The sequence below is a fragment of the Cucumis sativus genome, chromosome 7 (genome assembly GCF_000004075.3).
Source record: "Cucumis sativus cultivar 9930 chromosome 7, Cucumber_9930_V3, whole genome shotgun sequence".
Taxonomy (NCBI): Eukaryota; Viridiplantae; Streptophyta; class Magnoliopsida; order Cucurbitales; family Cucurbitaceae; genus Cucumis; species Cucumis sativus.
Window position 1 is genome coordinate 10769977 of NC_026661.2, and position 15945 is coordinate 10785921.

The 15945-nt window shown below is 35.0% G+C and overlaps 1 protein-coding gene across 1 annotated transcript in view; it reads left to right on the top strand.

Annotated features, from left to right (window-relative positions):
- LOC101205661 (1,4-alpha-glucan-branching enzyme 3, chloroplastic/amyloplastic) overlaps nucleotides 1-13044 on the top strand; it is a 38394-nt gene extending 25350 nt beyond the window's left edge. Inside the window, exons 12-21 of the mRNA XM_004139822.3 lie at nucleotides 6578-6715; nucleotides 6807-6878; nucleotides 6996-7100; nucleotides 7559-7636; nucleotides 7723-7830; nucleotides 7973-8053; nucleotides 10539-10643; nucleotides 11118-11203; nucleotides 11287-11341; nucleotides 12518-13044. Of these exons, the coding sequence (XP_004139870.1) occupies nucleotides 6578-6715; nucleotides 6807-6878; nucleotides 6996-7100; nucleotides 7559-7636; nucleotides 7723-7830; nucleotides 7973-8053; nucleotides 10539-10643; nucleotides 11118-11203; nucleotides 11287-11341; nucleotides 12518-12550 (861 nt within the window). The 3' untranslated portion in view covers nucleotides 12551-13044. The remainder of the gene's footprint in view (nucleotides 1-6577; nucleotides 6716-6806; nucleotides 6879-6995; nucleotides 7101-7558; nucleotides 7637-7722; nucleotides 7831-7972; nucleotides 8054-10538; nucleotides 10644-11117; nucleotides 11204-11286; nucleotides 11342-12517) is intronic.
- Nucleotides 13045-15945: the final 2901 nt, after the last annotated feature.

A 15945-nucleotide genomic window follows, 5' to 3' on the forward strand; every position in this document is an offset into this window, starting at 1 on the left:
AAAGACTCCAGCTCGGATAAATGTATCTTCTCATTTTCTTTCATTTTAGCTTGCGTGGAGGAGTGCCAAACTTTGACAGCCTGCTTAACCTTCCTCCATTGTTCATGTAGGATAAAACCAGCCTAACCTTGAAGAGTGAAGTTGCGCACTGTGGATTAAATTATTTGATTACAATCACTGAACATCAGCCAACTATTGCAAAAGTGAAAAGGGGTAGGGCCCCATAATATTGCACCCGCCTCCAAAAAAAAATTGGAAAATGATAAGAGAATATACGTGCTTTTCTTGAAACACGGGAGTTTTCAAAGAGGTCATCCCAATCCTTATTAATAAGAAATTTGTCCAGCAATGATCTAGAAGGGGAGTCACTTTCCCTTGACCATGTAAATCTCCCATTATGAAGAGAAATTTCAGAAAGGTTGACCGAGACAATGAATTTGTTGAAAAGGGACATACCTCTAGTACTTCTACCAAGAGGAAATCTTTCATGAGCCCATCTTGTGATATTGAAGTCTCCCCCTAAGCACCAAGCCTCAGCCAAACATTGGGAAAGGGAGGATAGTTCGGGTCAAATCAACTTTCTTTCTCTATAGCTGGTTGTTGGTTTTGGACTTAATAATTTCATGCGTATAGACTGCAATTTCAATACATCACCGAGTCAGGTCATTGCACGTAACGCTCACTGTAACTCTCTGTAGAGCATGCTTTAGTTCTAGGCAATGAGTCATGGATCACGATCATAACATGTAAAATGCTCACAATGTACCTCTTTATCGCGTGATTCCTAAGTTCTTGTGGAATACAAGTTTTCCTACTGCTAGCCTAAGTTCAAGCGAAACAGTAGGTTTACCTGGGTGATCAAGGTTGAACTTGGGGAATTTTTTTAGACCTAACTTATTCTAATACATGCAACAAATTTTGCAGTAAAGATTGAACAGTAGGTTGTATAAACAGCATGTAAACTTTTCCCAACTATTTACACTATGGTACTTGGCGGTGCAAGGTGACTATGGATTTATGAAGCGAATAAGGGTACTATCATCTCAAGCCAAATAAGGAAGGAAATAGATTTAAATTACTAAACAAACTAACTGATGCCTTGATACTTCAATGCGATTTAGCTGCTTCAATCGCGAATTAAGGTTAACACCTCTCAGTGCATTACCATACTCACTCACCCTTCGGGATGTAAATACACGGGTTTAGTGGCACCAAATCGTGAATCATTGTGCATGCAATAATAGGAACTAATCCTTGATTAAGGCCCATGCCTCTCAGCGCGTCTTTCCACACACAACATCCTCTCAGAGATGCATGTTAAGGAGGAGCTTAGCGATGAGAATACATTACTGTATTCTGTTTGCTACTTGCTTGGTTTAGAGTAAGTTATACCTTTTTAATGATTTTGTTCTCTATTCTTGCTCTTCTTTCGAATGATCAAGGTTAAGATGATTACTCCAAACTAAACAGAACTCGTATTACATGCACTATAATTTTTATCAAGTACACCACTCATTAATTAATAGTTATTCAATCATGAATGCACATGGAAGAGATAAGGAATGAGAGCATGGTAGTAGAAATGCATTGTCTTCGAACATAACATTTTGAGCCTTTCGACCCTAATATTCTGATTACAAAACAACACAATAATAAATTTAATAAATGGAAACATAAGTGAGTGGTTACGCCTCAGAGATTGATAAATCATCCTCTTTGGTTGGAATGTTGCCTAGATGGGGGGGAGGGGTGGGGGGTGGGGGGTGGGGGGTGGGGGTGGTGGGAAGTAATGGAGTTTGTGGAGTTCTCCTTTGTCTTATGCTTCAGGCTCTCACCTAACATACAATGATGGAGAGAATGTAGAGGTTGTAGGGAACTTGTATGTTCGGCCAATTGTCCACACACTTCTGAGGGAGGGTGCATATGTTTATATACAGAAAGTGGTGCTGACATTCTGGCGTGCATCATTAACATTCTGAAAAGTTGTCACTCTGCTGCGCAACCTTTTCTAGTCCTTTTTTGATATTCTTGCCAACTTCTTTTGTCTGCTAGTTACTTGATCGCCCAACATCTACTTCCTCGCACCAAAAAGTTGTGGAGATTACTTCGCATGCGATGTGCTTGCTCTTTTTCGCCTAATATCCTGCGATAAAACATGTTGAAACCTCGTAAAAACAGGGATGAAGTTTTTTTGTGGTAAACCTTTCACGACTTAGTTAAATTTCCTACTTTTTCTTTCTGCATTCTTTTACTTTTATGCAATGAAACCTCAGTATTTTACTTAAGAAGCCGCAATAACTTTTATTCTACAAGTTATCAATAGCCATAAGGCCCATACACATTAGTAACACAAAATTTCTGCTTGCATAACGAAAGACATTTTATTGATAGAGAGAAACGCCCTTTAATTACCTCTAAAACCGTGATTGAGCTACTATCTCACGTAGAAAAAATTCGTCTGAAGAACCCATTGGTTCCACAAATTCCCACCCAACTTCTTTGGAACTCCATAAGGATTTTATAAATACAATGTTGATAGCCTCCATTTTAGACTCTTGAATCAAAACTATGTCTGGATTACAGTTTTTTATGAACTTTTTGAGAGCTGCTCTCTTAGACGTATCTTTTAGCCCCTTGTATTCCAGGAAATAATCTTCATAGAGCTGAGTGAGAAAGCAAAACAGTGAGCTGACCCCTTAGACCAGAAGGTCCAGAACTATACCACAATCATTAACTAAAGATAGCAGATCTTTAGGTAATTCCAAAAGAGCTTGAGAAGGGGGATGAAAGATTCCTCAAATAAAGCAGTAAGATCAATCCCTTCTATTTCCGAGGAAACCTTTTGATCAGAGTCTCTTAGGAAACCCACTGATTCTTCACTACTGACTAAAAGGAGTCAATGGCCACTGCACAAATCTTCTCTGGTGAGATGGATATATGGCACGGGGATCCTCGTAATAAAGTTACCTTAGTGTTGAGGATGGGGATTCTTGAGTAATGAAAAGAAGTGGAAGGAAAGCCTGCTGAAACTGACCTTTTGAAACCATCAGAAGACTGTATTTTTGTGCTGCACACCTCCAGAAGATCAGGATTTTTCTCTGAGATGGAAGGCTCCGTATGGGGGAGTTGTGGAGGAGCTGAGGTTGGAGGTTTAAGTGAACAAAATTCGTTCAGTTCTGAATTTAGTAAGGCTGTCCAGATATTATTAAAAGGGGTATGCTTTGGAAGAATTAAAATTATTCGAATTGCAAGGTTCTTGGAGAAAATCAGTACAAAAAGGATTTTCTTGGTGGGGCCCAGGGCAGAATGAAGAGGGAGTTACAGTGTCAGTGGGCAGTTCAGAAGTTGGCTACTGAAATGGGATGACCGAAGGCTTAATTAATGAGGGAGGATCATAATTACTCGTGGGAGTAATTAGGGAGGCTTTTGCATTTTTTATCTCTCCTGTTCGGTCATTAGCAGCTGTAAAAATAGGGTTTAATTTAAATTCAGTGGGCCCCATAACTTTTTGGAGTGAACTGTGCTTAAGGGGATTGGTGATTGGCAAAAACTGTTCAGATGTCCACCCATTTGAAATTGCAGCCAGCTGTCCACCGGATTCTTTCATCTTCTCCGGCACCGGTGAGCTGGTCAGAAAAGTCTGCAAAAGGCTGAAAGGATTCCTAGCCCTTGAAAGAACAGCAAAAACAGATTTTGGAACTTTAATGACTGGGGGGAAAGAAGATAAGTCAAAACCTTCATCATTCAAGACTTCCCTTATACGCAATCTGTCAATTGAGTTACTGAAATTCCCTTGCAAGCTGGGGGCTAAACTTGAATTAGGTCGACTTAAAAACTCAATATCACCGTAGTACAGAAATATGCTACCCCTCTTATGATCAGAGATTTCAACTGTTGAAGGAACAAAGCCACAAATAATCTTTGTAACCAGTAACCGAGCTTCACTATAGTTTATGAGATTTAAGGTTTCTGTGGCAATGTCAATTAAGCCTCCGAAGTGGTCTCCAATAGCTTCAAAAGTGCTTCTTTGCCAGAAATCTAATGGAAATTCTTTTATTTTAATCCAACCCCCCAAACCTTTGATCACAAGTGGCCTACTATGTCGAACTGAATCCCATTTTTTGAATTTAATGTGAAATTTGCTCTGAGCCTGCCATTTCTTTTCCTCTCCAATGAAGTCCATGGATGGAGTTTTATCAAAACTGATGAGGGCATTATCGTCGTAGAAAGGGTTTATTACAATTTTTGTTTGGAAAAGCAATTCCAGCTGCTTGCGAACGATCCTCCCATCATCTGAAGCAAACAGTTTTGTAATAATCCAAAGGTCATCAAAGTCAACCTTGACCACCTTGTGATTCTTTATTAACCATGCTTGTGTTTAGGGGGAGAAAGACGGACAGGAGCTTGATGAGATCTAATTGGATTGGTACAAAGACTGAGGTCCTTATTCTCGGATTTTGCTCCTGGAATGGAAGAGCTGGTAGACTTGACTTTTCACTGGAACAAACTCTGATGATGGAATGCCCTCCTGAATACAGCCAAAAGTCACCGCTGAGAATTCGTCTGGAGTTTTCTTGAAAGTTAGAGACTTTTAGCCGACCTCTATCAATGTTTACGTGCTTTTTAAAGAGACGGTCAGTTGGAAAGTTGAGTTGTTCGACAATGGCCTTCTGAAGCTAGCGAATTTGGTCATCGGAAAGGGAAGGGTCCTATGGGCTTGCACGTCTTCAATGATGCAACAATTGTTTTCCTTCCAAGTGGAGTAATGAGAATGGTTGATCCTGCAGCTGAAAACCTCCATTTTGAGAGAGTTGGTGGTAACTGGAGGGGTTGGCTGGAGAGAGGAGAGAGGAGAGAGGAGAGAGGAGAGAGGAGAGAGGAGAGAGGAGAGAGGGGAGAGAACTTTCTTCTGATTCAGTTCCTATTCAAGATATTTATCTCAACTGGGGAGCTTTCCTCTCCCAACCAGCCTCTTAATTTTTGTCCAGCATTGTTTCTAGCCTTATTTTTGCATCACTCAACAGCTGTAGTTTATTTTCTGTCTTTACATCATCTTTTTAGTCTTCTTTCCTAGTCTCGGCCTATGTTATTTTTCTGGACTTCAATAGTTTTGTACTTTCTATTTTTATTTTCTTTGCTTTGTTCATGATTAGATATGGGATATGATGTTTTGGTGCTAAAGGGGTGTCAACCTAGCTGAGATGTCTAGGTGCACCTTCTGATCCTCCTAGGGCCTTTTGCTTTATGCTTATTTATTATTCTCAATGTATATACCTCTTGTACTTTTGAGTTTTTATCCTTAATGAAGAAGTTTGTCTCCTTTTTAAAAAAAAGGTAAGTTTTTTTAGAGGTTCTCCTACCTTAACTCCATTCTCTACATTGAAAAAGAAGAGTATCAGATTTTGACTCTCCTTTAAGTGTGAGTAGCAAGAAAGTCGAACATTTGCCAAAGACAACGAAGAAGAATTACCAGACGTTTAAGGATACCTTGTTTCTCAGAGGAGGATATAATTACAAAGAAACAGGCCTCTATTACAAAGAAACAGGCCTCTTTATTTCCCTGACAAGCTCAGCAGTGTGAAGTTTCAGATCACTTGAAGTCAATTGTTGAGAAGTGTGGAATTATTTTGGTTTGAGTACAGGATTTAGACTTGATCTTGTTTTTTCAGCCAATTAGTTTTGAAGGCTGTTTTAGCAGATCATGAGAGGTTCGGCAGATGCTTCTATTATTTTGGTCCTCTAAAGTTCTGAAATATTCTGGTTCTAGTCACTCACTTAGATTTAAGGACAACTTAGGAGGCATATTTTTTCAACAATCCTCAACTTTAAGCTGCATGGCTGTTGCTCTCCCTTGTTGTCTCCTCCCATCTATTTTGATCTGCAATTTTCAGCTGATTTTGGGCTTCTTGTTGAAAGATTTTTAAGTTTGCTTTGTTCTCAGTTTTCTATTGTTTGCTTAGAGTTAATGCTCAAAATAATTGTACGAGGGTGTTTGTATAATCTTTATATTCCATCCTTTGTATTCTTTTGATAGAGAGACACACAAAATACTCATATCGTGGTTTTTTCTTCTTGAAATAGGGTTTTCCACGTACACAAGTGTTGTTCTTTCTTCTTCCCCTTTTATTAATTTTTATAGTTTTGATTGTTTTCAATTTGTCTATACTTTTGTTTGTGATCGTTCTTTTCGCTTTTAGTATAATTCACTTGTACTTTGAGCATTAGTCTCTTTTATCAATACCTTTCATAAAGATGCTTGTCTCCGTTTAAAAATAAAAAATACATTAGAAACCAATTGAGCAAATATAGAAAAAAAGCCAGTTAAATAGATAGTATTTCTTACCATGGATGTTTTCTTTTTAAAAAAATTTAAACAGTACATTTTAGCTTGTAAAAACATTTTAACTGTTGGGTAAAATTCCACTTGTTTGTTTTCTATTTTATGGCAAATTGTAACATCTTTTCTAGCTTTAGTTTCTTGCTAATTTCTTTTGTCATGAGGCATGGATTTCTTGCTAGGATATTTACTATTAGGCATTATATGCATTCTAGCCTTCTAAGAATTTTTATTTGTCAGGCAACGTATTATCCTGGACTATGTGAGCCAATCTCTCAAGGTGGACTGGGTTTTGATTATTATGTGAATCTTTCTGCATCAGAGATGTGGTCGTCCTTCCTTCAGAATGTTCCAGACCAAGAATGGAACATGAATAAGGTTGTTTTGTATCATTTGCGGACCTGTTTGATGGATCTCAATCACTTAGAGGGTTTTCCATTTATTAAAGAGAGAGAGTTGCATTGTGCAGATTGTTAGTTCATTAATTGGCAACAGACACTCCACAAACAAGATGCTTCTGTTTGCTGAAAACCACGGCCAAGTAATTTTCTTCCTAATCTTTTTAAAATTATTAACCATCAACGGTTTAATGAATTATAAGCATGGATTCGTGGTTGCATGTCTTCCTCATCTTTTCCTTATTTCTTTATCCTTTTAGTCCATCTCTGGTGGCCGTTCATATGCAGAGATTCTGTTTGGTGATATCAAGGAGCATGGTGCTGGATCAAAGGAAACACTGTTAAGGGGGTGTTCCCTACACAAAGTACGATTCATCTCTTGAACTAAATTATTTATTTAATATTTTAGGAAATAAGTGTTCTAGTTTGCAAAAAATACTTCTAGCCTAAGAAACGGTTGCAAATACAATGACAGTGTGTACTGGTTTCAATGTTAGGTTAGCCAACAGTTGGGAATTAGAATGTTGACCAAATGATATGCTGATCCCAGAACATTTTAACTAATCATCTTCAGTTTTCATTTTCGTCAACTATATTATAATACTATATAACGGAACCTCTCAATACCTGTCAAAATATATGATTCCATCCAATTTCCTTCTCATGTGTCTATACCATTTTCAGTGTTTATAGCTTGCATTCAAATGCATAAGGTCTACTAAATAGTGGAGAAAGAGTTCTACCTTCTATCATCTTCTGTCCTGGCCTACTGTTATTTAGTTTATCCATTTCTGTAATTTTTCTTTTAATGGCATTGAATCAGATGATTAGACTGATCACGTTCACTATTGGTGGACGAGCATATCTTAACTTCATGGGAAATGAATTTGGGCATCCAAAGGTCAGCTTATATCTCTTCAATATGCATGAAGATGTGTAATATTTTCTCCTGCCAAAATATATATATAATATTTATCTGTGGATCAGAGAGTTGAGTTCCCAATGCCGAGCAACAACTTCTCGTTTTCGCTTGCCAACCGACAGTGGGATCTTTTAGAAAAGGAAATGCATCATGATTTGTTTCTTTTTGATAAGGTGTACAGTTATTCTTCAACTTCGTTAAATTGAAATTGTCATGCAATTTGAATTGAAGTAAATGTTCTTGACCTTGAAGTCCCACAAATTTTTTACTATCCCATCTTAGTTTAATAAAAAAAGCTTACCTTTGTCCTTCTAGGAGCTGATGGGATTGGATGAGAATGAAAAAATACTGACAAGAAGTTTACCAAATGTTCACCACGTCAATGAAACTACCAAGGCAAGCTCTCTCCTTTTCCTTTTTCATTTGTAGTTCATTTTGTCTACTTTGACATTTACAGGTTTGTTACTTTGTTTTTTTAAACGGTCCCACAAAGTACAAGAGAATTATACAGAGAGCAAAAGGACTAAAACAGATACAAACAATAGATAAATCAAACTCAACAATAACAACGAGCTAAACTAAATCCTCTAACCTGCAACCACGAAAGAAATCTAGAACCTAAACTAGGTACAAAATAATTAATTAAACCAGATGTCAAAAGGAACCCAAAGTAAGCTGACAACTTGCCCACAATAAGCTTTGAGATGAGTGAAGAGTGAAAAGTGAAGAGGGAACACCAAGAGAGCAACGAACAGCCTTGCTGAATCTTCACTAAGATAAAACCACAAAAACTGCTAAAAATAAAAATTGTTCAGCTGGTTGGAAACAGTTTGCAGCCACTACCATGTCTTTACATGAACGATTCAGGATCACATCGTTTGTACTAACTACAAAGCAGGCCGCATTCATAGTGTCCCTAAGATAAGGCGTCCAACCTTATTCGTACACTATAGACCGTTTTGGAGTATATACTCGAACTTGATCCACATCTATGTATCTACATAAAGCTCAGGTCTACACTAGATAGCCTTGGGACCTCAGTAAATGAATTGATGTATTAAGACTTAGCTTGATGTATTCCACACTCGAAAGCTATTTTTATTGTCATATATGTGTCTTTTTAGTCTACTCAATGAGTGTTCTATGCATCTCTAATGCATTTGTTGCACTAACAAGCGTCTGATAGATGTCCACCAAGTGTCAGAGTGTTCAAGTGTTCGACAGGGACACACTAGCCTAATTAAAGTGTGTATGCTTCTGAGGTGTCTATCATTAATAGAATCTGAAATTTTGAATTGGTTTGTAAAAATACTAATAGAAAGTGGATAGAAACATAGAAACTTAATTTTCAAAGACCAAAAACCAAAGGGATGGTGGACTTGGTCCAGGGGGATTAAGGAGGAAAGCATTTAGCAGTATTAGCCAAATGGGGTTGGTGTTACTTCTATGAAAAGGACTCTTTCTGGAGTCAAGTCATCCGAAGCATACATGGTAGTGATAAATTTAATTGGTACGCTTCCGGCCAATCAACCTATAGTCTCCGAAGCCCTTGGATTAACGTATCTAGAGTTTGGATGAAAGTTGAAGCTCTAGCACCATTCAAATTGGGGGATGAAAGTTGAAGCTCTAGCACCATTCAAATTGGGGGATGAAAGTTGAAGCTCTAGCACCATTCAAATTGGGGGATGAAAGTTGAAGCTCTAGCACCATTCAAATTGGGGGATGAAAGAAGAATTGATCCATGGATTGACAAGCTGCCCTTGAAAATGATTTTCCCCAAACTTTACAAGATATCCCTCAATCCACAAGGTTCAATTGAAGACCACTAGGAATTTAATTCTTCTTCTTGGGTAGTTTCTTTTGGCCGGTTGTCAACAGAGGATGAAATTGAAGAATTTCAGAATTTACACAGCTTGATTTTCAGTAAGTTGGAAAACTTTCCAGACAAAACAGTTTGGTCTTTGGAGAGCACTGGAATTTTTACGGTAAAATCACTTGCCAATCATCACTCAATGTTGCCATTAGAAAGAATTTAGAGATTCTTCAACGAAAGTTGCCAACCCACAGTTTGTCATCTTCAATCGATCCTCTGTGGAATTTGAATTCAAGTAAAGGTTCTTTATTTTGATATCTACTTCTAACAATGTTTTCAAAATCGATTTCAAGTTTTGAATAGTAGAAAAATTTTAGTTTCAAGAACTTATTTTTTTTATATAATTTAGCTAACAATTCTAACGCTACCATAAGAAAATGAAGAAGACTATTTGATGCAGTAATTGCAAAGCTAAGGAGTTTTTTATGAATAATACTTCTGATATATGATTTATTAATGAGTGGAGAAGCCTTTTTATACGCTGGAAGTTAACAAGAGTTGTTAGAAGTTAGTTATTTTAGAACTAACTTGGAGTTGAGTTGGTTTATTTATAACTAACTCAAGATACGAGATTAGTAACTCAAGATACACAAGCTTTAACTAAAGAATAACTAATCCTAAAATACAAGAATGGTAATTTCAAGATACTCAAGAATTAGCTAAAGAAATACTCTAAAGAACTTAAAGAAACATCAATAAAGGAGGATGTTCTACATCACTAATATAAAAAAACATTGCGAAAATAACCAGAGTTTTCAAAAAGAAAAAACCAGAGTCTGAAAGGTTTCCAAACGGGGTCTAGTTGAGATTTAACTAAATATTTAGTTGACAATTGCATTTATTTTTATTTACATAAATATATTGCCAAACAGTTTTAACAACTTGTTAAATTGAGATCCAGTTTCTACAAACGCACCTTTAGAAACGGCGAGGAAGATAACTCTTGGGTGGAATATTTTGATGAAGAGTTTAGCTGTTTGAATCAATACATTGTTTTTTCCATTTCAGGTAATATCTTATATTCGAGGTCCCTTCCTCTTCATATACAACTTCCATCCCACAGATTCTTTCGAAAGATACAGTGTTGGTGTCGAAGAAGCTGGAGAATATCGAGTAAGCAATACTTTGCTACCAATTTATAATTTCTGAAACTATAGATCTTGTTCAATAACGACTATCTTTTATTTTAAAAGTATTCACTTTTTAAAATATTTTTGAAATCTAAACAAAGTTTTTAAAAACTAAAAAATTTAGAAGTTATGATAGTTTCGAAAACAAAGAAAAAATTAGTAAATAAACATAATTGCTGATATGAACATAGCTCACTTCATCTACTTAAAGCATATATCCTCAACCAAGAGGTTAGATATTCGAATTTTCCAACCGTATGTTAGTGTTGCTAAACTCTAAAATACAAAATAAGCCAAAAGTAGAAGGAACTAAAAACAAAACACATTATCCTTCTGTGAAAATTATAAAATAGTCAATTTTACTCTTCAAATAAAAATCTTGTAGGCTTTATATAGATAAATTTATTTTTGCTCTCTTCGAAACACCCCGGCAAGTCTGATATTTTAATGCTCACAGATTATATTAAATACTGATGAAATTGAATATGGAGGCCAAGGGAATATAAAGCATGATCAATATCTTCAAAGAACTATAAGCCGAAGGTAATATTTTTTTGACTTTCTTGAAGATTTCCTTCGCTTTCCAGATTAATTTTCACAATCATCATGTGTTTCCATGTTTCCAGAATCGATGGCCTTCGAAACTGCCTAGAAGTGTCTCTGCCTTGTAGAACTGCACAGGTTAGTTAAATCTGTGAATGTTGTGTTTATGCATTAGCCTGGGTTATAATGTACTCGTTTGATAATGTTTTAAATTCTTGTTTCTCGTTTCTTCTCCTTCAATGAAGGAAAACAAAATTGCATTCAGTAAGGTTTTTCTTGTTTTTGTGGTTTCTTTTTTTATTGGAAAAGATAGAAATATGTTAGATAATCATTTCCATTTCTTGTTTAAGTTTTCAAAAGTAAAATCCAAAACTTTAATGTTATATTTCAAATATTTATCATGCATTTTAGAAGTAAAAAATGAAAAAATAAAGCTAGTTTAATTTATGTTTTGGAAAAATTGGAAACAGCAAAAAGAAACCAGAAACTTCATTTTTTCGTTTAAAAGTTTCTACACAATTTTGCCCATGTTTCTTATTTGGAAATGGGAGTGCTCGTGTTTCTTAGAACCTGTAAACAAGAAATAGAAACTAGAAACAAGAACATTGTCCAAACATTTGATATACATAAGGTTTCATTCTAAAATCAATTGGTAATAAGAGGAGCAACTCATATTTAAAGGTTGTGAAATTTCTCCGTCTTTTCAACTTGGGATTCTCAATGGGACTCCATTGATTCTAAAATTTTGAAATTAAATCCTTTGGGGACTTTTAACTAGTGGTCTATCATTGGTCATTTTCAGGTAAAAGTAGTCCTGACTTTTGATGATCTTGTATCACTTACAATCATTTTGCTAAGAATTCTTGCAGGACTCTTGTCAACTTCTATTTTTCTTATTTAATTTACTAATTTAGTCCTGAATTTTGATGGTCGTGTCGATTTAATCTCTTGCTTAAGATATTGTGTCAGTTGGGGGACAACAATTATGAACACAATGCATTATTCAGTCTCTATGTTAACAACGCAAAGTACATACAACTATAGTTGAACGTTCAAGAACGTAACTGAAACTTGTTAAAGTTATTACATGACCGACCACCCAACTTCAATTTATACTTGAACCCATCCCGTATTACTGTCATCTCATGATGAAAAACTGATATGACACTTGCTTAAGATATTGTGCATGAAATCTGTTGTTTAGAAGTAGGTAGCTGAAGGGCCATTATGATCATGCCAACAACGCGTGAAAGTTCAAACCGAATTCATTTTCTATGAATATTTGCCCAATCTCTTTCTGTTTCTGTCGTGTAGGTTTACAAACTAAGTCGGATATTAAGAATATAAGCCATTTTGCACACATTGGAAGAAATTTGACTGAAGTTTGGCAAAGTTGTTAATCCATGTTCGCTAGAATGTCCTGCCCAAAAGAGCACTAAGCGAAGAGTCGAACACGAGCCTGATTTTCCAGTGCTGAGGTATTTTGTTGAATCAAAGCTTATTAGCTCAACTTTGTATTTATGAGATAGAATCAAGAAGTCAAATACGTTCTTGCCATCTTTCTCCTTGAGATCCTATGTGGAAAAATGAACAGTTCTTCAAACCAAGAAACATTGGACGAAGATTTTGCTATTTACGAGAAAGAATCATTGATTCTCAGCACTTCTAGTTTTAATATTCTGCTACAATTTTGACTGTGGTTCTGTTCTAAACAGCCAGGGTGGATTTGTTTGTTAAGTTGATCATAGTAAGATTAGTTCACTTTCTTTGTATTTCTTAATATTTAAATAAAGGGCAGTTAAAAACGTAAAAGTTGGCTTACATTGCCAAAATGAGTTCTACCTCTGCTAGCTTATGTTCTATTCATTTCGAATTTAGAGGTTCTATTCTCCTCGTATTGCCCAAAAAAAAAATAATAATAATAAAGGGTAAGTAAGCATAGTTCATCAATGATCGAGTTGTGTCTAAAATGGTTGTGCTTTTCTTTTTTAATGCACCAATTTGTGAGGTGTATCAAGTCCTAAGAGTTGGAATATGATTCCACTTTCTATCATAGTCTATGAATCTCATGTTCATGTACTCCACCTTAGATTGAGGTATTTTAATCCTCTTACATAATAGATTCTCCATCTTAGTCTTGTACTTTTTGAACTATTTAAGTGCTTTAGATTTATGTTGTATTAGGTAAAGATGTCCATGTCTTGAATAATCATTGATAAAAGAGATGAAATATTCTTTTAACATTCATTAGACCAAAAGATTTGAATGTATAAGCCCTGGTGGTTTTTTTTTTTTTCTCTCTCTGACTTTTCCAGTAAATAGTCTATTGGTCATGAGGCATGAGTCACATATTGGTAAGGTGTTCACTTTTAGTTAGTTTCTATTGAAATTTATGTGATCGGATCTTAAATATCAAAAGATAAGTATCATTGTTGGGACAAACTTTTTGTCTTAAATATTGTTTTGAATAGTTAAATGGTAAAGACGACTTCCATGCTAAAAGATTTAGCACGTACAGATTATCTTTAATAAAAGCTGAACAAATATTTAAGTCGTTCTTTAAAATAATACTTTATTAAGAATAAAATTTAATGAATAAGTTTGTTCAATTAAACTATAAAATGAAATCAGGTCCCTCTTAAAAGTAGGAAGCAAATAAGGGACGCCCAACAACTAATAACAATGCTCAAAAGATAATTTAATGCTTCTAACAGTAACAACCGATACAACTTCTCGGCTTTCGACCTTCATTCTCATCTCTATAGCCTCTAATTGCTATCAAGATTCAATTTCCATATTTGGACTCCTTTCTCTTAACCACGAACTCTGGGCTGTGTCTCTCTTTTATTACTCAATGGAAATATTTTCAAAAGGTCTCTGCCTTTCTTTCTTTCTTTTTTGTGAAGATTTAGCTTTATTCTTCTTCCCACTTCTCTTCATTTTCTGGCTTCCAACGATTTAGAACAATTGTCACCAAAGGGTAGGGTTAGATGTTCTTTAAGTGGACTTGAGACCTTCTAAACCAAACATTATATCATAATAATTCTTGTTCCTATAGTGTTTAGTTACTTGTTGTATGGTCAGAATACAATTAACTACTTAACTGTATTCTTGTAAGTAACTCGTCACTTTGGATCTTATAGTTTCACCCCAAAATGCTTGCCGAAAGCAAGGTCAAATTTTGGAAAAGAAGACTATACTCCTATTTATATCTAGGGTTTACCTTAATATTGACTCATGAAAAAACCTTCCTAAGGGGATGGTTCCAAAGGCCAAGCATGAGTTTCTTATTATTAAATTCTTTAATGAACTAATCATAATATGTTTTAATAAAAGTTTGACTAATTCAACTCGGGGAATTGTCAAAAATAGGCCAAAAATGAGGTAGAAAAAGAGTTTTAGGATTGATTGTAAAAAAAGTTGAGATTTAGGACAAATTTGGGATGAAATGACGAAAATACCCTTATTTAATTTTACTTCACAGCTTTACTCCGTGTCGTTCATCTCGCAGACATATCGCAGGTTATTAAATTCAAATGTTTAATCTGAAATGAAATGAAATTCAAATGTTAAAAGTCACCCTAAATCAACTTATTAAAGATTAAACATTTGAATTTAAGAACATGCGAGATGTGTGTGAGATGTTTGCGAGATAAAATAATAATAACAATAGTTTGCTAACATCTTTTGAAACATCTCTAAAACAACCCTAAATCAACCATAAACCAATTTGAAACAATTAAAAATTATATTTGATTTATACATTTAAAATGCAAATATATATACATATAACACAACACGATTTGAATTAAAAAAAATTAAAACAAACCACAGTGCATGAGATATTCGCTGGAGTAGAGGATGAACGACAACAGACTAAAGCGGAAAGTTGACAAACTTTTGAGAGAGGAGAAGAACTGCAAATGAGTTTTTTTTTTTTTTTACTTTACTTACTCTACACTGAAGAGAGAGGGGTTGGAAGAGAAGAGCAAATGTGAAGTAAAATTAAATAAGAGTATTTTTGTCATTTCACCCCAAATTTGTTTTAAATCTCAATTTTTTTACAATGAATCCTAAAACTCTTTTTCTACCCAATTTTTGGCCTATTTTTGACAATTCCCTATTCAACTCCTAGGTCGATTCTTTGGTAAGTGTGTCTATGAGCGGTTAACTTAAGTACCCAAGCTTGAACAAAAGTTTCCAAAAATTTTAGGCCATTTAAAATTTTGTTTTTATCTAACCAAAAACCTAATCCTATTAAGGCATCTATGCATAATGATAAACTATAGGTAAATTTATATAAATATAGAGTTCACAAAATATTTAGTAAAATATAGTAGTTTCAAAAATATTTATTGAAATATTATAAATTTATACAAAATATTTATTGAAATATTATAAATTTATACAAAATATTTAAAAATATTCATGGACCAATCAGACTCAAATCCATAAAGTCTACTAAGAAATTTTATAAACAGAGTAGTCATCCGATCATTGTAAGAGTTTAAATTTTTTTACTCCAGAAGTCTAGATAGAATTCTTCAAAAAGTTAGAAGACTCTCTAATTCAAAGATTGAAACTTCTTTTAATATACAAGCTTTTTTCAAAGACTCCAACTTCAAAAACATCACGTGCTCTGTTTTCTCAAATCAAACTTAAGCATCCAATCGGGAGATAGTCAGATGATTAAATTCTAAAGATTGAACCACATCGCATCAAATCAACAAAAATACAACATC